Source organism: Entelurus aequoreus, linkage group LG07 (assembly GCF_033978785.1).
Source record: "Entelurus aequoreus isolate RoL-2023_Sb linkage group LG07, RoL_Eaeq_v1.1, whole genome shotgun sequence".
Classification (NCBI taxonomy): Eukaryota; Metazoa; Chordata; class Actinopteri; order Syngnathiformes; family Syngnathidae; genus Entelurus; species Entelurus aequoreus.
Genome location: NC_084737.1, coordinates 8,106,726 through 8,132,929, shown reverse-complemented (window position 1 = coordinate 8,132,929; position 26,204 = coordinate 8,106,726). Strand labels below are relative to the sequence as shown.

Genomic DNA, 26,204 nt, shown 5'->3' with positions numbered 1-26,204 from the left:
AGTAGGCCTTTAACTAGATCCACTATGGACTGGACTCTCACTATTATGTTAGATCCACTATGGACTGGACTCTCACTATTATGTTAGATCCACTATGGACTAGACTCTCACACTATTATGTTAGATCTACTATGGACTGGACTCTCACACTATTATGTTAGATCCACTATGGACTGGACTCTCACTATTATGTTAGATCCACTGTGGACTAGACTCTCACACTATTATGTTAGATCTACTATGGACTGGACTCTCACACTATTATGTTAGATCCACTATGGACTGGACTCTCACTATTATGTTAAATCCACTATTGACTGGACTCTCACACTATTATGCTAGATCCACTATGTACTGGACTCTCACACTATTATGTTAGATCCACTATGGACTTGACTCTCACTATTATGTTAGATCCACTATGGACTGGACTCTCACACTATTATGTTAGATCCACTATGGACTGGACTCTCACACTATTATGTTAGATCCACTATGGACTGGACTCTCACAATATTATGTTAGATCCACTATGGACTGGACTCTCACACTATTAACTAGATCCACTATGGACTGGACTCTCACTATTATGTTAGATCCACTATGGACTGGACTCTCACTATTATGTTAGATCCACTATGGACTGGACTCCCACACTATTATGTTAGATCCACTATGGACTGGACTCTCACACTGTTATGTTAGATCCACTATGGACTGGACTCTCACTATTATGTTGAATCCACTATGGACTGGACTCTCACTATTATGTTAGATCCATTATGGACTGGACTCTCACACTATTATGTTAGATCCACTATGGAATGGACTCTCACTATTATGTTAGATCCACTATGGACTGGACTCTCACACTATTATGTTAGATCCACTATGGACTGGACTCTCACACTATTATGTTAGATCCACTATGGATTGGACTCTCACACTATTATGTTAGATCCACTATGGACTGGACTCTCACACTATTATGTTAGATCCACTATGGACTGGACTCTCACACTATTATGTTAGATCCACTATAGACTGGACTTGTGCAGCCCTTTGAGACACTCGTGATTTAGGGCTATATAAGTCAACTTTGATTGATTGATTGATTGATAATCGCCCTATGGTCCGGAAAATACGGTAATTGTTTACATGTACATTGTTTACAAGTTGATGTTCAGGGCCAACCCACTAGGATGCGGATTTTACCGGACCAACCCCGACTGTATGGTTCTAAAAAATTGCCCTTTTGCAGAGTAGTCGTCAAACGTAACAAGCCAACCGGTGTTTTAATCAGAATCTGGCCTCTTTCGTATTTCCTACCATCCGTCATAGGACCACGAGAGGAAATGAAAAGACTCACCCGTGGACGGCCAGCTTCAGATCGGGAACGCAGATGTTGTCTTCGCCGCAGTCCAGCAGAATCTGAGCCTGAAAGACACGTCCATGCGTTGGTCAGAGGTCAACCAGGAACACTAAAATGGTGTAAAATGTAAAAAGTTGTTCTCGCAATTGTTGGATATGAATTCCAACCATAACTAAGCATGCATCACTATAGCTCTTGTCTCAAAGTAGGTGTACTGTCACCACCTGTCACATCACCATGTGACTTATTTGGATTTTTTTTGCTGTTTTCCTGAGTGTAGTGTTTTAGTTATCGTCTTGCGCTCCTATTTTGGTGTCGATTGTCATGTCATGTACGGATGTACTTTATGGACGCCGTCTGCTTCCCACGCTGTAAGTCTTTGCTGTCGTCCAGCATTTTTGTTTTTTTGTTTCATTTGCAGCCAGTTCAGTTTTAGCTTCGTTTTGCTGCAACGTGGCGCCAGTAAACAACACCAAAACTTTGTTCCATTTAAAGTTACACACGGCACTCAAAAATCTGTCAAAATGTTTTTTACTACGACTTTGGTAAGCTATGAAGCCGCACCGCTTGATGGATTGTACTGTGCTTCAACATAGGAGTATTATTATGGTGTGTGCATAAGGTAAGACATATTATCTGCAAGTCTTTGCTGTCGTCCAGCATTTTTGTTTTTTTGTTTACTTTGCAGCCAGTTCAGTTTTAGCTTTGTTTTGCATCCCTAAGCTTCAATGCCTTTTCTTAGCGCCACTCACCTTTTGTTTATTTTTGGTTTAAGCGTTAGATACCTTTTTACCTGCAAACCATCGTCGTCGTTCCCAACATCCACAAAGCAATTAGCTACCTGCTGCCACCTACTGATACGGAAGAGTATTACAGGGTTACTCTGCCGAGCTCTGGACAGCACCGACACTCAACAACGGCACATTCCTCCGCTCCGGACAGGCTAACCTCCTCCAACCTCCGAGGACAAAGCTACGAAGAATGGGAGACCGGGCTTTCTGCTCCCAGTCTGTGGAACGTTCTCCCTGACCACCTGAGGGCACCGCAGACTGTGGATGCTTTTAAAAAAAGGCTTAAAAACCCTTCTTTTTAAAAAAGCCTTTTTTGTTAGATATATGCATACTAATTTTAGCTATTTGGCTGTTCTAGTTTTTTTTTTTTTTTTTTTTTTATTATCTTTTTATTTTTTTTTATTTTTTTAATACACTGTAGCACTTTGAGGTTGTTTACTCAATGTAAAGTGCTTTTTACAAATAAAATCTATTATTATTAGGGACCGAGTCCCTTTGGGACAGAGGACCCTATTGTATTTCTAGCGTTTTATTATTATACCGCCGCCTCTTTGAGCTGTAATTTGACCCCCTTAACATGCTTCAAAACTCACCAAATTGGACACACACATCAGGACTGGCGTAAATTGCGATCTAATCAAAAAACCAAACCCCCAAAACTGCCTGTAACTCCCAGTAGGAATGTCGTAGAGACATGAAACAAACACCTCTATGTAGGTCTCACTTAGACCTATATTTCATACACTGACAACCCCCAGCAAAAATCAACAGGAAGTTTGCAATTCCCCCTTCAAAACAAAAGTTCTGTAAAAACAGTCACCTTTTTTCAAACATTATCTCCTCTGAGCGCGTTTGTCGTGTCGGCTTCAAATTAGCACAGGAGAGAGATTGAACCCTTCTGATTAAAAGTTGATGAAAGAGTTTTAATTACTGCTCCGGTTTGGATTTTATGAGCCTTCAAAGTCGGGCCCGTCCATCGCTGCTTGCAGCTTTAATTATTATTATTATTTGCGGATTATAATTACTGGTTTGCAAAAAAAATATTTTTAACCCAATTAGGTGAAATGACATAATCTCCCACGGCACACCAAACAATATCTCACGGCACACTAGTGGTTGAAAAACACTGCTTTAAAAGAGCTGATGAATCACAGGTGTTGCAGGCGGACGTGGGGATGATGCAACATGACGACTGATGACATTCCGACACACACCTGGATCACAGCCTCCTTTATTTATAGGATTACGGAGGGATGATCCAAAACAGTGTAGCGGCTCAGCGGGACGACCCAGTGAGTTAATGACAGGAACAGACGCTCTCGAGGCCAGCTGGGCCGCAGCGCACATGTTTTGCGTTTGCGACGTCACGGGAGGAAACGATGAGTCCGGGCCCCCGCGTGGGGGGAGGAACGTGCCGAAGAATACACTCCCGCGGCACTGCGGCGTGTGGCTGCGAGCCCGCCGCCGGCCCACATCAGAGCGGGCCGCACTTTCCACGCACGCGACGCCCACCCAGTCAAACCGTGGAAGTGCGAGGCTCAAGATGTGGAAGGACGTGGTTCGAGCAAAAGTGAAAGCTAACAACCGTACGGGAGGGTGGCCGTGCGGTCAATATGACAGTACACTCAATATGAAAGTTATTTAAACATAACTATTAAAACCAAGCATGCAAAACCGTTAGTAATGCCTGACCATGAGTTTTACTCGAAACTAGGGATGTCCGATAATGGATTTTTTGCCGATATCCGATATTCTGATATTGTCCAACTCTTAATTACCGGTACCGATATCAACCGATACCGATATATACAGTCGTGGAATGAACACATTATTATGCCTAATTTTGTTGTGATGAAACCAGGGGTGCTCACACTTTTTCTGCAGGCGAGCTACTTTTCAATTGATCAAGTCTCGGGGATCTACCTCATGCATATATATAATTTATATTTACTTATTTATGAAATATATGTTTTTGTTAACAAGTTAAAGGTGTTTAATGATAATGCAAGCATGTTCAACACATATAGTTAATATTGTTAATAAATTAAAGGTGTTTAGTGATAATACAAGAATGTTTAATACATATGGTTAATATTGTTAACAAGTTAAAGGTGTTTAAAGATAATGCAAGCATGTTTAACACATATAGTTAATATTGTTAACAAGTTAAAGGTGTTTAAAGATAATACAAGCATGTTTAACACATATAGTTAATGTTGTTAATAAATTAAAGGTGTTTAATGATAACACAAGAATGTTTAACACATATGGTTAATATTGTTAACAAGTTAAAGGTGTTTAAAGATAATGCAAGCATGTTTAACACATATAGTTAATATTGTTAACAAGTTAAAGGTGTTTAAATATAATGCAAGCATGTTTAACACATATAGTTAATATTGTTAATAAATTAATGGTGTTTAATGATAACACAAGAATGTTTAACACATATAGTTAATATTGTTAACAAGTTAAAGATGTTTAAAGATAATACAAGCATGTTTAACACATATAGTTAATATTGTTAACAAGTTAAAGGTGTTTAAATATAATGCAAGCATGTTTAACACATATAGTTAATATTGTTAATAAATTAATGGTGTTTAATGATAACACAAGAATGTTTAACACATATAGTTAATATTGTTAACAAGTTAAAGATGTTTAAAGATAATGCAAGCATGTTTAACACATAGTTAATATTGTTAACAAGTTAAAGGTGTTTAAAGATAATACAAGCATTTTTAACACATATAGTTAATATTGTTAATAAATTAAAGGTGTTTAATGATAATACAAGAATGTTTAACAAATATAGTTAATATTGTTAACAAGTTAAAGATGTTTAAAAATAATGCAAGGATGTTTAACACATATAGTTAATATTGTTAACAAGTTAAAGGTGTTTAAAGATAATGCAAGCATGTTTAACACATATAGTTAATATTGTTAATAAATTAAAGGTGTTTAATGATAATACAAGAATGTTTAACAAATATAGTTAATATTGTTAACAAGTTAAAGGTGTTTAAAGATAATGCAAGCATGTTTAACACATGTAGTTAATATTGTTAATAAATTAAAGGTGTTTAATGATAACACAAGAATGTTTAACACATATAGTTAACATTGTTAACAAGTTAAAGATGTTTAAAGATAATGCAAGCATGTTTAACACATAGTTAATATTGTTAACAAGTTAAAGGTGTTTAAAGATAATACAAGCATGTTTAACACATATAGTTAATATTGTTAACAAGTTAAAGGTGTTTAAAGATAATACAAGCATGTTTAACACATATAGTTAATTTTGTTAACAAGTTAAAAGGTGTTTAAAGATAATGCAAGCATGTTTAATACATATAGTTAATATTGTTAACAAGTTAAAGGTGTTTAAAGATAATACAAGCATGTTTAACACATATAGTTAACTTTGTTAACAAGATAAAAGGTGTTTAAAGATAATGCAAGCATGTTTAACACATATAGTTAATTTTGTTAACAAGTTAAAAGGTGTTTAAAGATAATGCAAGCATGTTTAACACATATAGATTCCTTTCTTTCATGAAGACAAGAATATAAGTTGGTGTATTACCTGATTCTGATGACTTGGAATCAGACAGTAGTGATGATAACCTTCACATTTTCAAATGGAGGAGAAAAAAAGTCCTCCTTTCTGTCCAATACCACATGAAAGTGTTTGGTTTTTGCCATCTTATTTGTCCAGCTTCCGTACTCCTTTGTATACACTTTACAAGAAATACATTGGCGGCAAACTCCGTAGCTTGCTAGCTTGTGCACGCCAGCTTTCTGAGACTCTTATGGTTGTTAGCGCAGGCAGGATGAAGCAGCGCTTTCATTGTGCAACTGTGCAGTCGGTCTTTAGAGTTTTGACAACAGGTACGGCGCCAGAGTCTGTTGAAATAAAAAGTGTTTCTCGCCTTCCTGTCGGTCATTTTTTCTTAATAATGATCCGGCAGCAGCCAGCGTCATCTCAGAAGACCCTCGGGTGCCGTGAATGTCAATCAAGTGACGAAAGTGACGTCATAGTGAAGATTTATGATCGCTCATTTTTAGGACTATTTTTTTTTATGCCTGGCTGGCGATCGACTGACACACCCTCCGCGATCGACCGGTAGCTCGCGATCGACGTAATGAGCACCCCTGCATTAAACAATGTAACAAGGTTTTCCAAAATAAATCAACACAAGTTATGGAAAAAAGTGCCAACATGACTTTCACAAAGTGCTTTTCTAAAAAAAAAATTTTTTTAAACATGCCTCAAAACAACAGCTACAAAAACAATGAAGTCACACAGCTTCAGTCCAGAGTGTACTAGAAACTGGGCTCAACCTGCCCTGTTCTTAACATTTTCATATGAGCAGCAAAAATGTGCAAATAAAAACAAGAAAGGCACAAAAATAAAAAAAACTGCTTCAGTCTAGACTAGTAGATAACACAGCCATCCTTTAAAGTGCATGAACATTAATAAAACTGCTTCAGTCTAGACTAGTAGATAACACAGCCATCCTTTAAAGTGCATGAACATTAATAAAACTGCTTCAGTCTAGACTAGTAGATAACACAGCCATCCTTTAAAGTGCATGAACATTAATAAAACTGCTTCAGTCTAGACTAGTAGATAACACAGCCATCCTTTAAAGTGCATGAACATTAATACAACTGCTTCAGTCTAGACTAGTAGATAACACAGCCATCCTTTAAAGTGCATGAACATTAATACAACTGCTTCAGTCTAGACTAGTAGATAACACAGCCATCCTTTAAAGTGCATGAACATTAATAAAACTGCTTCAGTCTAGACTAGTAGATAACACAGCCATCCTTTAAAGTGCATGAACATTAATGAAACTGCTTCAGTCTAGACTAGTAGATAACACAGCCATCCTTTAAAGTGCATGAACATTAATACAACTGCTTCAGTCTAGACTAGTAGATAACACAGCCATCCTTTAAAGTGCATGAACATTAATAAAACTGCTTCAGTCTAGACTAGTAGATAACACAGCCATCCTTTAAAGTGCATGAACATTAATAAAACTGCTTCAGTCTAGACTAGTAGATAACACAGCCATCCTTTAAAGTGCATGAACATTAATAAAACTGCTTCAGTCTAGACTAGTAGATAACACAGCCATCCTTTAAAGTGCATGAACATTAATACAACTGCTTCAGTCTAGACTAGTAGATAACACAGCCATCCTTTAAAGTGCATGAACATTAATAAAACTGCTTCAGTCTAGACTAGTAGATAACACAGCCATCCTTTAAAGTGCATGAACATTAATAAAACTGCTTCAGTCTAGACTAGTAGATAACACAGCCATCCTTTAAAGTGCATGAACATTAATACAACTGCTTCAGTCTAGACTAGTAGATAACACAGCCATCCTTTAAAGTGCATGAACATTAATAAAAATGCTTCAGTCTAGACTAGTAGATAACACAGCCATCCTTTAAAGTGCATGAACATTAATAAAACTGCTTCAGTCTAGACTAGTAGATAACACAGCCATCCTTTAAAGTGCATGAACATTAATAAAACTGCTTCAGTCTAGACTAGTAGATAACACAGCCATCCTTTAAAGTGCATGAACATTAATAAAACTGCTTCAGTCTAGACTAGTAGATAACACAGCCATCCTTTAAAGTGCATGAACATTAATAAAACTGCTTCAGTCTAGACTAGTAGATAACACAGCCATCCTTTAAAGTGCATGAACATTAATAAAACTGCTTCAGTCTAGACTAGTAGATAACACAGCCATCCTTTAAAGTGCATGAACATTAATAAAACTGCTTCAGTCTTGACTAGTAGATAACACAGCCATCCTTTAACGTGCATGAACATTAATAAAACTGCTTCAGTCTAGACTAGTAGATAACACAGCCATCCTTTAAAGTGCATGAACATTAATAAAACTGCTTCAGTCTAGACTAGTAGATAACACAGCCATCCTTTAACGTGCATGAACATTAATAAAACTGCTTCAGTCTAGACTAGTAGATAACACAGCCATCCTTTAAAGTGCATGAACATTAATAAAACTGCTTCAGTCTAGACTAGTAGATAACACAGCCATCCTTTAAAGTGCATGAACATTAATAAAACTGCTTCAGTCTAGACTAGTAGATAACACAGCCATCCTTTAAAGTGCATGAACATTAATAAAACTGCTTCAGTCTAGACTAGTAGATAACACAGCCATCCTTTAAAGTGCATGAACATTAATACAACTGCTTCAGTCTAGACTAGTAGATAACACAGCCATCCTTTAAAGTGCATGAACATTAATAAAACTGCTTCAGTCTAGACTAGTAGATAACACAGCCATCCTTTAAAGTGCATGAACATTAATAAAACTGCTTCAGTCTAGACTCCAAAGTTTAGGGACAAGTGGTGTCAGAAGTGGGATCTTAAGTATGTTGGACGGTCCTACAACAGTACACAATAGATTCATACCCAATTTTAAAAAGCCTGGTGATTGAATAGTTACCAGTCCAGGGCGAATGCTGCATTCAAGGCAGCTGGGACTTTGGATGCCTTGGAGCGCACGTGGTTAGATGCTCTTGTCGAATGTAAACAACACGTGGCTCAAGCCTGCAATATGTGTTTTATTTGTAAATACATGAATTTACTACCGATGGTTTTTTTCCTCGCCTCCGTCGCCAAAGTGCTCGGCTCGCTTGGTTTTCTTTGATGTATGGGAGGAATGCGCACTTGAAATCGAGCCCTTTTCAGAAGCCAGTTTAAAAATCGGGCTCGCAATTTTCTTCATTTGCAGAGTTTCACATAGACCGGAGCGGTCTATTAGGTACTGGAGGATATTGGCGGTTGCAACAATCAGGAAAGGAACAGAAACTAGCTCGTGCGACATCAGGCTCGCAATGTTGCGACGCTGGTGACGATGAGGATAATAAATAGAAGGAGATTAGAGAGCGAGAGCATCTTGTGCACCCCCCCTCTGTCATTACACCAACACCAGGCTCTAATTAGGGACACCGAGGGCAGCCGCCTTGTTAAGAGGGCCACATGTTCTCTTGGACCTGTGCAGGGGTCACACGTGACAGCAACTCTAAACAACATCTAAAGTTGAACCGTTGGCCAACCTCATTAAAGTCATTGAGGAAAATATGACTAAATATTACTCATCCACACGTTTATTGTTTGTCCATTACAGCTTCTTTTTACACTTGAATGAGAGTTTTGAAAAGTTCAAATGTGTTTTGTACACATTTTCATCATACTGTAAGTATATATGTAATGTAGTAACATTCATAATAACATGTAATATTTACATATTTTCATCATACTGTAAGTATATATGTAATGTAGTAACATTCATAATAACATGTAATATTTACATATTTTCATCATACTGTAAGTATATATGTAATGTAGTAACATTCATAATAACATGTAATATTTACATATTTTCATCATACTGTAAGTATATATGTAATGTAGTAACATTCATAATAACATGTAATATTTACATATTTTCATCATACTGTAAGTATATATGTAGTATCTCGTAACATTCATAATAACATGTAATATTTACATATTTTCATCATACTGTAAGTATATATGTAGTATCTAGTAACATTCATAATAACATGTAATAATTACATATTTTCATCATACTGTAAGTATATATGTAGTATCTAGTAACATTCATAATAACATGTAATAAATACATATTTTCATCATACTGTAAGTATATATGTAATGTATTAACATTCATAATAACATGTAATATTTACATATTTTCATCATACTGTAAGTATATATGTAGTATCTAGTAACATTCGTAATAACATGTAATAATTACATATTTTCATCATACTGTAAGTATATATGTAGTATCTAGTAACATTCATAATATGTAATAATTACATATTTTCGTCATACTGTAAGTATATATGTAATGGAGTAACATTCATAATAACATGTAATATTTACATGTTTTATCATACTGTAAGTGTATATGTAATGTAGTAACATTCATAATAACATGTAATATTTACATATTTTCATCATACTGTAAGTATATATGTAGTATCTAGTAACATTCATAATAACATGTAATAATTACATATTTTCATCATACTGTAAGTATATATGTAGTATCTAGTAACATTCATAATAACATGTAATAATTACATATTTTCATCATACTGTAAGTATATATGTAGTATCTAGTAACATTCATAATAACATGTAATAATTACATATTTTCATCATACTGTAAGTATATATGTAATGGAGTAACATTCATAATAAGATGTAATATTTACATGTTTTATCATACTGTAAGTATATATGTAGTATCTAGTAACATTCATAATAACATGTAATAATTACATATTTTCATCATACTGTAGGTTTATATGTAATGTAGTAACATTCATAATATGTAATATTTACATGTTTTATCATACTGTAAGTATATATGTAGTATCTAGTAACATTCATAATAACATGTAATAATTACATATTTTCATCATACTGTAGGTTTATATGTAATGTAGTAACATTCATAATAACATGTAATATTTACATATTTTCATCATACTGTAAGTATATATGTAGTATCTAGTAACATTCATAATATGTAATAATTACATATTTTCATCATACTGTAAGTATATATGTAGTATCTAGTAACATTCATAATAACATGTAATAACTACATATTTTCATCATACTGTAAGTATATATGTAATGTAGTAACATTCATAATATGTAATATTTACATATTTTCATCATACTGTAAGTATATATGTAATGTAGTAACATTCATAATAACATGCAATATTTACATATTTTCATCATACTGTAAGTATATATGTAGTATCTAGTAACATTCATAATAACATGTAATAATTACATATTTTCATCATACTGTAAGTATATATGTAGTATCTAGTAACATTCATAATAACATGTAATAATTACATATTTTCATCATACTGTAAGTATATATGTAGTATCTAGTAACAGTCATAATAACATGTAATAATTACATATTTTCATCATACTGTAAGTGTATATGTAATGTAGTAACATTCATAATAACATGTAATATTTACATATTTTCATCATACTGTAAGTATATATGTAGTATCTCGTAACATTCATAATAACATGTAATATTTACATATTTTCATCATACTGTAAGTATATATGTAGTATCTAGTAACATTCATAATAACATGTAATAATTACATATTTTCATCATACTGTAAGTATATATGTAGTATCTAGTAACATTCATAATATGTAATATTTACATATTTTCATCATACTGTAAGTATATATGTAGTATCTAGTATCATTCATAATAACATGTAATAATTACATATTTTCATCATACTGTAAGTATATATGTAATGTAGTAACATTCATATTAACATGTAATATTTACATATTTTCATCATACTGTAAGTATATATGTAGTATCTAGTAACATTCATAATAACATGTAATATTTACATGTTTTATCATACTGTAAGTATATATGTAGTATCTAGTAACATTCGTAATAACATGTAATAATTACATATTTTCATCATACTGTAAGTATATATGTAGTATCTAGTAACATTCATAATAACATGTAATATTTACATATTTTCATCATACTGTAAGTATATATGTAATGTAGTGACATTCATAATAACATGTAATATTTACATATTTTCATCATACTGTAGGTATATATGTAGTATCTAGTAACATTCATAATAAGATGTAATAATTACATATGTTCATCATACTGTAAGTATATATGTAATGTAGTAACATTCATAATAACATGTAATATTTACATATTTTCATCATACTGTAAGTATATATGTAGTATCTAGTAACATTCATAATAACATGTAATAATTACATATTTTCATCATACTGTAAGTATATATGTAGTATCTAGTAACATTCATAATAACATGTAATAATTACATATTTTCATCATACTGTAAGTATATATGTAATGTAGTAACATTCATAATAACATGTAATACTTACATGTTTTATCATACTGTAAGTATATATGTAGTATCTAGTAACATTCATAATAACATGTAATAATTACATATTTTCATCATACTGTAGGTTTATATGTAATGTAGTAACATTCATAATAACATGTAATATTTACATATTTTCATCATACTGTAAGTATATACGTAATGTAGTAACATTCATAATATGTAATATTTACATATTTTCATCATACTGTAAGTATATATGTAGTATCTAGTAACATTCATAATAACATGTAATATTTACATGTTTTATCATACTGTAAGTATATATGTAGTATCTAGTAACATTCGTAATAACATGTAATAATTACATATTTTCATCATACTGTAAGTATATATGTAGTATCTAGTAACATTCATAATATGTAATAATTACATATTTTCATCATACTGTAAGTATATATGTAATGGAGTAACATTCATAATAACATGTAATATTTACATGTTTTATCATACTGTAAGTATATATGTAGTATCTAGTAACATTCATAATAACATGTAATAATTACATATTTTCATCATACTGTAAGTATATATGTAGAATCTAGTAACATTCATAATAACATGTAATAATTACATATTTCCATCATACTGTAAGTATATATGTAGTATCTAGTAACATTCATAATAACATGTAATAATTACATATTTTCATCATACTGTAAGTGTATATGTAATGTAGTAACATTCATAATAACATGTAATATTTACATATTTTCATCATACTGTAAGTATATATGTAGTATCTAGTAACATTCATAATAACATGTAATAATTACATGTTTTCATCATACTGTAAGTATATATGTAGTATCTAGTAACATTCATAATAACATGTAATAATTACATATTTTCATCATACTGTAAGTATATATGTAGTATCTAGTAACATTCATAATAACATGTAATAATTACATATTTTCATCATACTGTAAGTATATATGTAATGGAGTAACATTCATAATAACATGTAATATTTACATATTTTATCATACTGTAAGTATATATGTAGTATCTAGTAACATTCATAATAACATGTAATAATTACATATTTTCATCATACTGTAAGTATATATGTAGTATCTAGTAACATTCATAATAACATGTAATAATTACATATTTTCATCATACTGTAAGTATATATGTAATGTATTAACATTCATAATAACATGTAATATTTACATATTTTCATCATACTGTAAGTATATATGTAGTATCTAGTAACATTCATAATAACATGTAATAATTACATATTTTCATCATACTGTAAGTGTATATGTAATGTAGTAACATTCATAATAACATGTAATATTTACATATTTTCATCACACTGTAAGTATATATGTTGTATCTAGTAACATTCATAATAACATGTAATAATTACATATTTTATCATACTGTAAGTTTATATGTAATGGAGTAACATTCATAATATGTAATAATTATATATTTTCATCATACTGTAAGTATATATGTAGTATCTAGTAACATTCATAATATGTAATAATTACATATTGTCATCATACTGTAAATATATATGTAGTATCTAGTAACATTCATAATAACATTTAATAATTACATATTTTCATCATACTGTAAGTGTATATGTAATGTAGTAACATTCATAATAACATGTAATATTTACATGTTTTATCATACTGTAAGTATATATGTAATGTAATGTTGTTTGTCCATTACAGTGGCTTGCTTCTTTTTACACTTGAAAGAGAGTTTTGAAAAGTTCAAATGTGGTTTAAACACTGCCCGGGTGGTAATTAAAAGTTTTATGACGGTTAAAGTCGTCACATTGACGAAACAACAGAACATTTTTTGTTAAAAATCAGAGGGGGTCCAAATTGTTTCCCCTGAGGGCCACAAAGAGACCCTCTTGAAACTTATTCATTGCTTATTATTGTGTTATAATCATCATGACATGATGGGGGGGGGGGGGGAATCAAAGACGCACAGATTGTCAGCCGTTTTGGTTCGCATGAGAGGCCTTTTTTTTTTTTTCGACCATTTTCAGTTTTTCTTTGTATTCTGTGGGCTGCGTTGAATTGTATCTGGAGAATTTGTGACAGACCAATAAAAAATATCTGATATAAGCAATGCAAAACTAGCAATCCATTCCAGACCTCAGTCCAGCACTTCTACGCAGCATACAGAGCAGGGGGGGAAATGGTTTTCAGATTAATTGCGCTTCTTATTTGTAACAATTCTTAACTGATTCCAAAAAATTTTAAAAAAATGTTTTCCAAAATGTTATATATTTTATTTTGTTTTCAAGAAAATCATATTGTTGAAAAACTAAAATCCAGTGAAGTTGGCACGTTGTGTAAATCGTGACTAAAAACAGAATACAATGATTTGCCAACACTCAAGGTTGCAATTTTGGTATCGTACTTAAAGGCCTACTGAAATGAATTTTTTTATTTAAACGGGGATAGCAGATCTATTCTATGTGTCATACTTGATCATTTCGCGATATTGCCATATTTTTCCTGAAAGGATTTAGTAGAGAACGACGACGATAAAGATCGCAACTTTTGGTATCTGACCAAAAAAAGCCTTGCCCCTACCGGAAGTAGCATGACGTGGTCAGTTGAACATTTCCGCAAAGTTCCCTATTGTTTACAGTGATGGCGGCCAGAAGTGAGAGCGATTCGGACCGAGAAAGCGACGATTTCCCCATTAATTTGAGCGAGGATGAAAGATTTGTGGATGAGGAAAGTGCGAGTGAAGGACTAGTGGGGAGTGGAAGCGATTCAGATAGGGAAGATGCTGTGAGAGCCGGGTGGGACCTGATATTCAGCTGGGAATGACTACAACAGTAAATAAACACAAGACATATATATACTCTATTAGCCACAACACAACCAGCCCAAAGGACAGTTCACCTAACCCAAAGTTCATAAAGCTTATATATTTACCCAAAGTTACGTACGTGACACGCACGTACGGGCAAGCGATCAAATATTTGGAAGCGCGTGGGTGGGACCTGATATTCAGCTGGCAATGACTACAACAGTAAATAAACACAAGACATATATATACTCTATTAACCACAACACAACCAGGCTTATTTTTAATATGCCACAAATTAATCCCGCATAACAAACACCTAGGTGTTTGTTATGCTAGCTCCTAGCTCCCGTCCATATAACCCGCCAATACAATTCAAACACCTGCACAACACACACACTCACTCAGTCCAAAGGACCGTTCACCTAACCCAACGTTCATAAAGCTTATATATTTACCCAAAGTTACGTACGTGACACGCACGTACGGGCAAGCGATCAAATGTTTGGAAGCGCAGCTGCGTAGTCACGGTACCGCGTCTGCGTCTGTGTATCCAAATCAAAGTAATCCTGGTAAGAGTCTGTGTTGTCCCAGTTCTCTACAGGCGTCTGTGTATCCAAGTCAAAGTCCTCCTGGTAAGAGTCTCGGTTGTCCGAGTTCTTCGATCTTGACTGCATCTTTCGGGAATGTAAACAATGAAACGCCGGCTGTGTACGTGTTGCTGACTTCCCTCGCACAATACTCCGCTTCGCACCGACAACTTTCTTCTTTGCTTGCTCAGCTTCTTTCTCCATAATGCAATGAACATAATTGCAACAGATTCACCAACACAGATGTCCAGAATACTGTGGAATTTTGCGATGAAAACAGAGCTATTTCGTATTGGCTTCAATGGGGGAGCCATACCTCTGTTTCACTGGCTACGTCACGCGCATACGTCATCCTCCAAAGGAGTTTTCAACCGGAAGTTTAGCGGGTAATTTAAAATGGCACTTTATAAGTTAACCCGGCCGTATTGGCATGTGTTGCAATGTTAAGATTTCATCATTGATATATAAACTATCAGACTGCGTGGTCGCTAGTAGTGGCTTTCAGTAGGCCTTTAAACACCCCTACCCTGCATTGCCCACGACCACCGTGACTATCAGCCGGTTCAAAGGGGAACTGCACTTTGTTTTGGAATTCCCAATCACTGTGAGAGACATGACGACGGATTTACCTTTCTATTGTTTCTTCAGTCCGACCAGCATCCCAGGACGTATCGCCTTAGGACTTTGGCGGTGTCTTTCAGCGAGTGAAGGGTTAAATGAAGTGAGAGTGGTCTATTAGTCAAACTGGTGAGAGACAATGAGGGCATTGTTGCACACTTTGCAGCTCAGAAGAACAACAGCTGAGATTCATGCAAACGACTGACGGCCATTAATAGATCCAACATGAGACCTAACGAGGCCTGCCAGGAACATACGGAACACGTTAGGATGCGAGATTTGCTGAGGCGCCTTCGGACTTGATGAAAAGTTGCCGCCCCGCGCTCTCACAGTCCGTTTGAGGCCGGGGGTCCGCGTTGACACACATTTACGAGGACGGTGGGATTATCCGGGAATGGAGCCTTTGCCAGATTTGAGTTTGATATTTCAGCTCAAGGTCTGGGTTCTTGGCAGCGCACCACATCTGTGAGAGGCCCGCTGGCTTTGATATCCCGCAGTGGGAGAAGATACGCAACGGCGCAGCGGGAGACGCACAGAAACCGCCGTTAACCAGAATGGTGGCTCCCTCTTGGGTCACAGAAATCCGAGATCAACCCAGGTTTGAACCTGTGCCCTGATTGGTGTCCAGTCCAAGGGCGTAAACCACATTCCGCCCAAACTCATTAGACCCTGAATAGGATGAATGCTACGGAACAGATGGTTGGATGACGGTTACAACTCTGTGACAAATGGTGTCAGAAGTGGGATCTTAGGGTGTCGGAAAAAACCCTGGAATAGGAAACTCCTGTGAGAAGAATGGGGCACAACACTAACTGCCCCTCCAGAAAGAGTTGTTACTAGGCCAAAGACCAAAATGCAATACCCAAAACTAGTGAAGTCGTCACGTTGTGTAAAAGGTAAATAAAAACAGAATACAACAAATCCTTTTCAACTTATATTCAATTGACTAGACTGCAAAGACAAGATATTTAATGTTCAAACTGGAAAACTTTGTTATTTTTTGCAAATATTAGCTAATTTGGAATTTGATGCCTGCAACATGTTTCAAAAAAAGCTGGCACAAGTGGCAAAAAAGAGTGACAAAGTTGAGGAATGCTCGTCAAAGACTTATTTGGAACATCCCGCAGGTGAACAGGCTCATTGGGAACAGGTGGGTGCCATGATTGGGTATAAAAGCAGCTACCGTGAAATGCTCAGTCGTTCACAAACAAGGACGGGGGCGAGGGTCACCACTTTGTCAACAAATGCCTGAGCAAATTGTTGAAGAACAACATTTCTCAACAAGGAATTTAGGGATTTCACCATCTACGCTCCGTGATATCATCAAAAGGTTCAGAGAATCTGGAGAAATCACTGCACGTAAGCCATGATATTACGCACCTTCGATCCCTCAGGCATCAAAAAGGGACATCATTGTGTAAAGGATATCACCACATGGGCTCAGGAACACTTCAGAAAACCACTGTCAGTAACTACAGTTGGTCGCTACATCTGCAAGTGCAAGTTAAAACTCTACTATGCAGAGCCAAAGCCATTTATCAACAACACCCGGAAACGCCGCCGGCTTCGCTGGGCCCGAGCTCATCTAAGATGGACTGATGCAAAGTGGAAAAGTGTTCTGTGGTCTGACGAGTCCGCATTTCAAATTGTTTTTGGACACTGTGGACGTCGAAAAGGACCATCCGGATTGTTCTAGGGTGAAAGTGTAAAAGGCAGCATGTGTGATGGTATGGGGGTGTATTAGTGGCCAAGACATGGGTAACTTACACATCTGTGAAGGCGCCATTAATGCTGAAAGGTACATACAGGTTCTGGAGCAATCCAAGCAACGTTATCATGGACGCCCCTGCTTATTTCAGCAAGACTATGCCAAGCCACGTGTTACAACAGCGTGGCTTCACAGTAGAAGAGTGCGGGTACTAGACTGGCCTGCCTGTAGTCCAGACATTGAAAATGTGTGAAGGCTAAAATATGAGAAGGGAGACTGTTGAACAACTTAAGCTGTACATCAAGCAAGAATGGGAAAGAATTCCACTTCAAAAATGTGTCTCCTCGGTTCCCAAACCTTTACTGAGTGTTGTTAAAAGGAAAGGCCATGTAACACACTGGTAAAAATGCCCCTCTGACTACTATTTTGCTGCCATTAAATTCTAAGTTCATGATTATTTGCAAAAAAACAAAAAGTTTCTCAGTGTGAACATAAAATATCTTGTCTTTGCAGTCTATTCAATTGAATATAAGTTGAAAAGGATTTGTTGTATTCTCTTTTTATTTACCATTTACACAACGTGACAACTTCACTGCTTTTGGGTTTTATAAAAGGTTTCCAACCCAGTCTGGAAAGTACTCCTATCTAATGTGTTGATGCACACTGGACCTCATGCATCATTAGTATAGGACAACAAGAAGAAGCGGGATCTAAAAGGGAGGCCAAGAAGAAGAAGAAGCGTGTCCAAGTACCTTCTGCTCAATCACGTTAGCGTTCCGGTGGTTGAGAATCGGCCTCAGGCCGTGCAAGTCGGCGGCGGCCCCGGGATCCAGGCTGAAGTTCAAGGCCACAAAGATGGAGGAGAGTTTATCCCTGAAGTCCTTCTCATCCTGCAACCACAACCATGAAACATGTTGGACTGATGAAAGTAACACCGCAGAGGGTTCGGACGCCTTGGAAAGGCGGACGTACTCGGAGGTAGATCTTGGTGTGGTCGCAGACTTCCTCGCCGTTGCGCACCCTCACGCTCCGCTGCAGCAAAGGCTGCTGGGAGTCCAGGAAGAGCGCCCGCCTGACCGCTCCCTTCTGTTTGAGCTTCTGACTGTCCAGCTGCACCTCCACTTGGAAGTCTGCCAGGAACAAATGGCTACACATTAAAAGTGTCTCCAAACTAGTAAGAGAGTGGCTTTCACTGAGGGCCACATCGCAGTTACGTTTGGCCCCAGGGGGCCCCTTCTGGCAGTGACTACTATTATTAATCAATTGTTTTATGCATTTTATTAATAATAATAATAATAATAATAATACATTTTATTTGGTACAGCGCTTTTCAGAGTACTTAAAGACGCTTTACAGGATAAAATATTGAAATATAAAACAGTTCAAAGTAATAATATAAAATACAGGAAATATAATATATAATAAAATAGATTTTTGTTTAACTAAAATGTAAAAAAATACGGTGCGTTGCAATAATTTCACCTCAAAATGTAGCGTATTTTACTGTAAATGGAAAAACTACTGCTGTTTTTATGGTAAAAAAAAAAAAAAAGCTGCTAAGTTGCCAGAATTTCCTATATATTTTAATATATTTCAAATTATTTCTAACATACTTGTAATATATACTATACTATATATGTATTTGTAGATATTTTTTTTAATGTTCATTGTCTTCTTTTCTTATTTGTCAACATTTTTCTGAATATTTATATATTTTTTAAAACATTTCCCACACACAGTACTTGTATATATTGTATTTTATGTTTTTTTGTTGTTTTTTAAAATATTTTTTTTAATATTACGTATGTATGATTAAATAATTCTACATCCTTCTATTATAATTTTTTAAATATTTTCCTATATATTTTTACATATTTTAAATTATTTATAAGATTATAAGAATATATACTATACTATATATGCATTTACAGATAGTTTTAAATATTTCTACATTGTCTTCTTTTCTTGTTTGTCAAAACTTTTCTGAATACCAGTATGTATATATTTTTAAAACATTTCCCTCAAAGTACATTTTTAGTAAAACGTATGTATGATTAAATAATTCTACATACATATGGATAAAAAATGTAAATATAAAACAGTTCAAAGTAATAATATAAAATACAGGAAATATAATATATAATAAAATAGATTTTTGTTTAACTAAAATGTAAAAAAAATACGGTAAGTTGCAATAATTTCACCTCAAAATGTAGCATATTTTACTGTAAATGGAAAAACAGTACTGCTGTTTTTATGGTAAAAAAAAAAAAAAAAAGGATGTTCAGTTGCCAGAATTTCCTATTTATTTTAATATATTTCAAATTATTTCTAACATACTTGTAATATATACTATACTATATACGTATTGGTAGATGTTTTTTTAAATGTTCATTGTCTTCTTTTCTTATTTGTCAAAATTTTTCTGAATATTTATATATTTTTTAAAACATTTCCCACACACAGTACTTGTATATATTTTATTTTATGTTTTTTTGTTGTTTTTTAAAATATTTTTTTAATATTACGTATGTATGATTAAATAATTCTACATCCTTCTATTATAATTTTTTTAATATTTTCCTATATATTTTTACATATGTTAAATTATTTATAAGATTATAAGAATATATACTATACTATATATGTATTTACAGATAGTTTTAAATATTTCTACATTGTCTTCTTGTTTGTCAAAATTTTTCTGAATATTTATATATTTTTAAAACATTTCCCTCAAAGTACATTTTTAGTAAAACGTGTGTATGATTAAATAATTCTACATACATACAGGATAAAAAATGTAAATATAAAACAGTTCAAAGTAATAATATAAAATACAGGAAATATAATATATAATAAAATAGATTTTTGTTTAACTAAAATGTAAAAAAAAATACGGTAAGTTGCAATAATTTCACCTCAAAATGTAGCGTATTTTACTGTAAATGGAAAAACACTACTGCTGTTTTTATGGTAAAAAAAAAAAAAGGATGTTCAGTTGCCAGAATTTCCTATTTATTTTAATATATTTCAAATTATTTCTAACATACTTGTAATATATACTATACTATATATGTATTTGTAGATATTTTTTTAAATGTTCATTGTCTTCTTTTCTTATTTGTCAACATTTTTCTGAATATTTATATATTTTTTAAAACATTTCCCACACACAGTACTTGTATATATTGTATTTTATGTTTTTTTGTTGTTTTTTTAAATATTTTTTTTAATATTACATATGTATGATTAAATAATTCTACATCCTTCTATCATCATTTTTTAAATATTTTCCTATGTATTTTTACATATTTCAAATTATATATAAGATTATTGTAATATATACTATACTATATATGTATTTACAGATAGTTTTAAATATTTCTACATTGTCTTCTTTTCTTGTTTGTCAACATTTTTCTGAATATCTATATCCTTTTAAAACATTTCCCTCATAAAGTACTTGCATATATTGTATTTTATGTTGTTTTATTCTTTTTAAATATAATTTTTAGTAAAACGTATGTATGATTAAATAATTCTACATACATACAGGATAAAAAATGTAAATATAAAACAGTTCAAAGTAATAATATAAAATACAGGAAATATAATATATAATAAAATAGATTTTTGTTTAATTAAAATGTAAAAAAAAATACAGTACGTTGCAATCATCTCACCTCAAAATGTAGTGTATTTTACTGTAAATGGAAAAACAGTACTGCTGTTTTTATGGTAAAAAAAAAAAAAAAAAGGCTGCTCAGTTGCCAGAATTTCCTATATATTTTAAAATATTTCAAATTATTTCTAACATACTTGTAATATATACTATACTATATATGTATTTGTAGGTATTTTTTAAAATTTTTAATTTTAAAAACATTTCCCACACACAGTACTTGTACATATTTTATTTTATGTTGGTTTTTTTTTTTTTTTTTTTTAATATTACGTATGTATGATTAAATAATTCTACATCCTTCTATTATAATTTTTTTAATATTTTCCTATATATTTTTACATATTTCAAATTATTTATAAGATTATTGTAATATATACTATACTATATATGTATTTACCGATAGTTTTAAATATTTCTACATTGTCTTCTTTTCTTGTTTGTCAACATTTTTCTGAATATCTCTATTCTTTTAAAACATTTCCCTCATAAAGTACTTGAATATATTGTATTTTATGTTGTTTTATTCTTTTTAAATATCATTTTTAGTAAAACGTATGTATGATTAAATAATTCTACATACATACAGGATAAAAAATGTAAATATAAAACAGTTCAAAGTAATAATATAAAATACAGGAAATATAATATATAATAAAATAGATTTTTGTTTAACTAAAATGTAAAAAAAAATACGGTAAGTTGCAATAATTTCACCTCAAAATGTAGCATATTATACTGTAAATGGAAAAACAGTACTGCTGTTTTTATGGTAAAAAAAAAAAAAAGCAGCTCAGTTGCCAGAATTTTACTGTAAAATGTACATTTCTTTTTTTACTGTAAAAAAAACAACTGCAATTTTATTGTAAAATTTTGGCAACCGAGCTGACAGTTTTTTGTTTTTTTTACCGCAAATCATCAATTGTAGATTTTTCGGTGCATTACTGTAAAATGCCAAAAGGGCACCACCGTTTATTACAGTAAAAAATTTACTTTTTTTTTTCCATTTAGAGAAAAATGCTGTAAAAACAACAGTAAATTTCACAATTTTACCATGAAATCTATTGCTACTTTTACATTGCACTATTTCATGGATAACTTGCTTTGAAATTATTATTATTAGCAGTATTTATTTCTATTTCAAAAATGTTTGATTTTATTTTTTATTTGTATTATTTTAACATATGTTTATCATTGTAATATAGTCCTTAAATAAAATAGTGAACATACTAGACAACTTGTCTTTTAGTAGTAAGTAAACAAACAAAGACTCCTAATTAGTCTGCTGACGTATGCAGTAACATATTGTGACATTTATACACCTATTATTTTGTACACATTATGAGGGACAAACTGTAAAAATGGATTACTAATCCACTTGTTCATTTACTGTTAATATCTGCTTATTTTCTGTTTTAACGTGTTCTATCTACACTTCTGTTCAAATGTAATAATCACTTATTCTTCTCTTCTTTGATACTTGACATTAGTTTTGGATGATACCACACATTTAGGTATGGATCCGATACCAAGTAGTTACAGGATCACACATTGGTCATATTCAAAGTCCTCATGTGTCCAGGGACGTATTTCCTGAGTTTATAAACATAATATACATTTTAGAACGAAAAAAAGATTTTGTGATGCTAAAAAATATCGATGTAATCATAGTAGTGTCGACTAGATACGCTCCTGTACTTGGTATCATTACAGTGGATGTCAGGTGTAGATCCACCCATGGCGTTTGTTTACATTGTGACGGCGGTGAGCTATTGTATCCTCCTACGGTGTGTAGTGAAGCCTGTTTACCTATTCCTCGTCCTCCAGTGATAATGCTACTTATAGGACACATACTTTATTTGTTGCCATGGAGGCCAGGATTAATGATTTAGAAGTACGAGCGACGAACTAGCTAGCCATGTCTTAAAGCACCTCACCCTGAGGGTGTTTCAGTGTTATAACTTCACCTTTATCTTTACTTTTTACACCAAAATGCGTCCATTCTCCCTTTTCTGTCTACACACTGTGTCTGCTTGTAAGTACTCTGTGTGTGTGCGCTGCCGAACATGCTCCTCTGCTCGCAAAACCAGCAATGTTATGCTTGTAAAAAATTAAATATGGCAAAAACCGGTACTTTTCAAACAGAGTATAGTACCGTTTTTGATTCATTAGTACCGCCATACTATACTAGCACCGGTATACCGTACAAGCCTAGTTTGGATGATATCATCCACTGCTTATGTTGACATGAGTCAGCTCATCCAAAAGGGGCGTGGACATAAACAGTTTCCAAGGCAAGAATATTAGCACTAAATCGGAGTAAGTGGACACTTATTCAATCCAGGTTTGCAAACATGGTGACTTTGAGGGTGAAACAAAGGCCTGGTGTGGAATGTTGGCTCACCGAGGACGTCTGGTAGGTGCTTCCCGTCGGCCGACAAGCAGAAACTCAGGTTGACGCTGTGAGGGACGGAAGGTTTGCGGTGAATATGGCACACAGAAACACACCACCTACACATCACCCGTGTCCATTCCTTGCACGTTTGCCACTTGCAACACAACGACTCACGTGCTGGGAATGTTGGCTTTCAAAGAGCCTTAATAGTTTGCGGTGCCCCCCCCCCCCGAAATATGCAAAAAGGAGGAGAGAAGTTAAGAGGGGTGAAATCGGGCGAGCACTCGGGTTTCAGGGAGGATGCGCCTAAAGGTCGCTCATGGACGTTCGCGACCTTGACATCAGCGCACTTCCTTACTTGATCCTTGCAGACAACTGGGAGGGCTATAGACATGTTATGAGTAGACGCAGCATTGGCTGCTGTGACGCGAGAAATTGGGCTGCCATCTTGAAGTGGTGATGAGGAGCCGGCGAGCAGCCTAAACTGACAGTTGACAGGTACCCTGCAAAAACTGAAATCTAAGTAAGAGGAAATATCTCAAATAAGGCTGATATTTGCTTATTTTCTGTCTGATAAGATCATTCTTCTCACTAAGCAGATTTGATGTTAGAGTGTTTTACTTGTTTTAAGTGTTTTGGTCCTAAATGACGTCAGTAAGATATTACAGCTTGTTGCTGAGATTTGATGACCGATATTGAGTAAAACATGCTTGAAACTAGAATATCAACTGTTGTGTCATCGACACTCACAAGTATAAAACTGCTTTTTTAAAGTCATCATTTCTTATTTCAAGCATGAAAAAAAAAAAAATCATGACTTTGACACAATTGTGTCTCATAATTAAAACAGATGACAGCCAAATGGACTTTGCTGTTTTATTTTCAATGAAACAATAGAAAATGCGTACTCATATAGTAGTACAGTCGGCACAGTACAGTGAACTGACAGTTAATATTTAAACATTTAACATTTCTAACAATTTTGAACAGAAATAGTTCACGCACATTCAGATAAATTCTTCAAAATTACAATTAAAATTTTTTTGGCCGGGGGCCGGGCTGTATATATGCGCACTAATTGACTGAAAGAGCACGCACTTGGAGCGATGATGTCATGTTATCCATGGAAAAATGCATTTTTAGTAGGGATGTCCGATAATGGCTTTTTGCCGATATCCGATATGCCGATATTGTCCAACTCTTTAATTACCGATATATATATATATATATATATATATATATATATATATATATATATATATATATATATATATATATATATATTTTTTTTTTTTAATTTTCGCTAACTGCTTATTTGCTATTACTTTTACCATCATATTTGTACATGTCGTATTTGCTGATGTTGCTCTGTTGTTGTTGTTGTTGTTGTTGTTGTTGTGTTTGCTGTTGTTGTTTTTGTCTCTCTGTCTAATCCCCCTCTTGTCCCCACAATTCCCCCCTCTGTCTTCCCTTTTCTCTCTTTCTATCCCCTCCTGCTCCGGCCCGGCTGCACCAAATGATAATATAAATACATTTAATAAAGTCAAAATACAAGTAAGGCAACAAGAGAAGTATCCTACACTTCTCTTTTGTAAAGTAAATCTGAACAGCCGATATGGGCATCTACATCTGCTATATGATTTGCCCGAGAAGCTGGGCAGGACATTATAAAAAAAAATAAAATTTTAAAAATTAAAAAAAAATTAAAAAAATTACCGATACCGATATCAACCGATATCAACCGATACCGATATCAACCAATATATACAGTCGTGGAATTAACACATTATTATGCCTAATTTGGACAACCAGGTATGGTGAAGATAAGGTACTTTAAAAAAAAAAAAATGAATCAAATAAAATAAGATAAATAAATTAAAAACATTTTCTTGAATAAAAAAGAAAGTAAAACAATATAAAAACAGTTGCATAGAAACTAGTAATTAATGAAAATTTGTAAAATTAACTGTTAAAGGTTAGTATTATTAGTGGACCAGCAGCACGCACAATCATGTGTGCTTACGGACTGTATCCCTTGCAGACTATATTGATATATATTGATATATAATGTAGGAACCAGAATATTGATAACAGAAAGAAACAACCCTTTTGTGTGAATGAGTTTGAATGAGTGTAAATGGGGGAGGGAAGTTTTTTGGGTTGGTG

At 33.6% G+C, this 26,204-nt stretch overlaps 1 protein-coding gene across 2 annotated transcripts in view; it reads right to left on the bottom strand.

Moving 5' to 3' along the window:
• itga5 (integrin, alpha 5 (fibronectin receptor, alpha polypeptide)) overlaps positions 1 to 26,204 on the bottom strand; it is a 189,005-nt gene that overhangs the window by 43,925 nt on the left and 118,876 nt on the right. For both annotated transcript variants that reach the window (XM_062052527.1, XM_062052528.1), the window contains exons 17-20: positions 24,048 to 24,103; positions 18,931 to 19,088; positions 18,711 to 18,848; positions 1,370 to 1,437 (exon numbers count right to left, since the gene is read on the bottom strand). In XM_062052527.1, the coding sequence (XP_061908511.1) occupies positions 1,370 to 1,437; positions 18,711 to 18,848; positions 18,931 to 19,088; positions 24,048 to 24,103 (420 nt within the window). The remainder of the gene's footprint in view (positions 1 to 1,369; positions 1,438 to 18,710; positions 18,849 to 18,930; positions 19,089 to 24,047; positions 24,104 to 26,204) is intronic.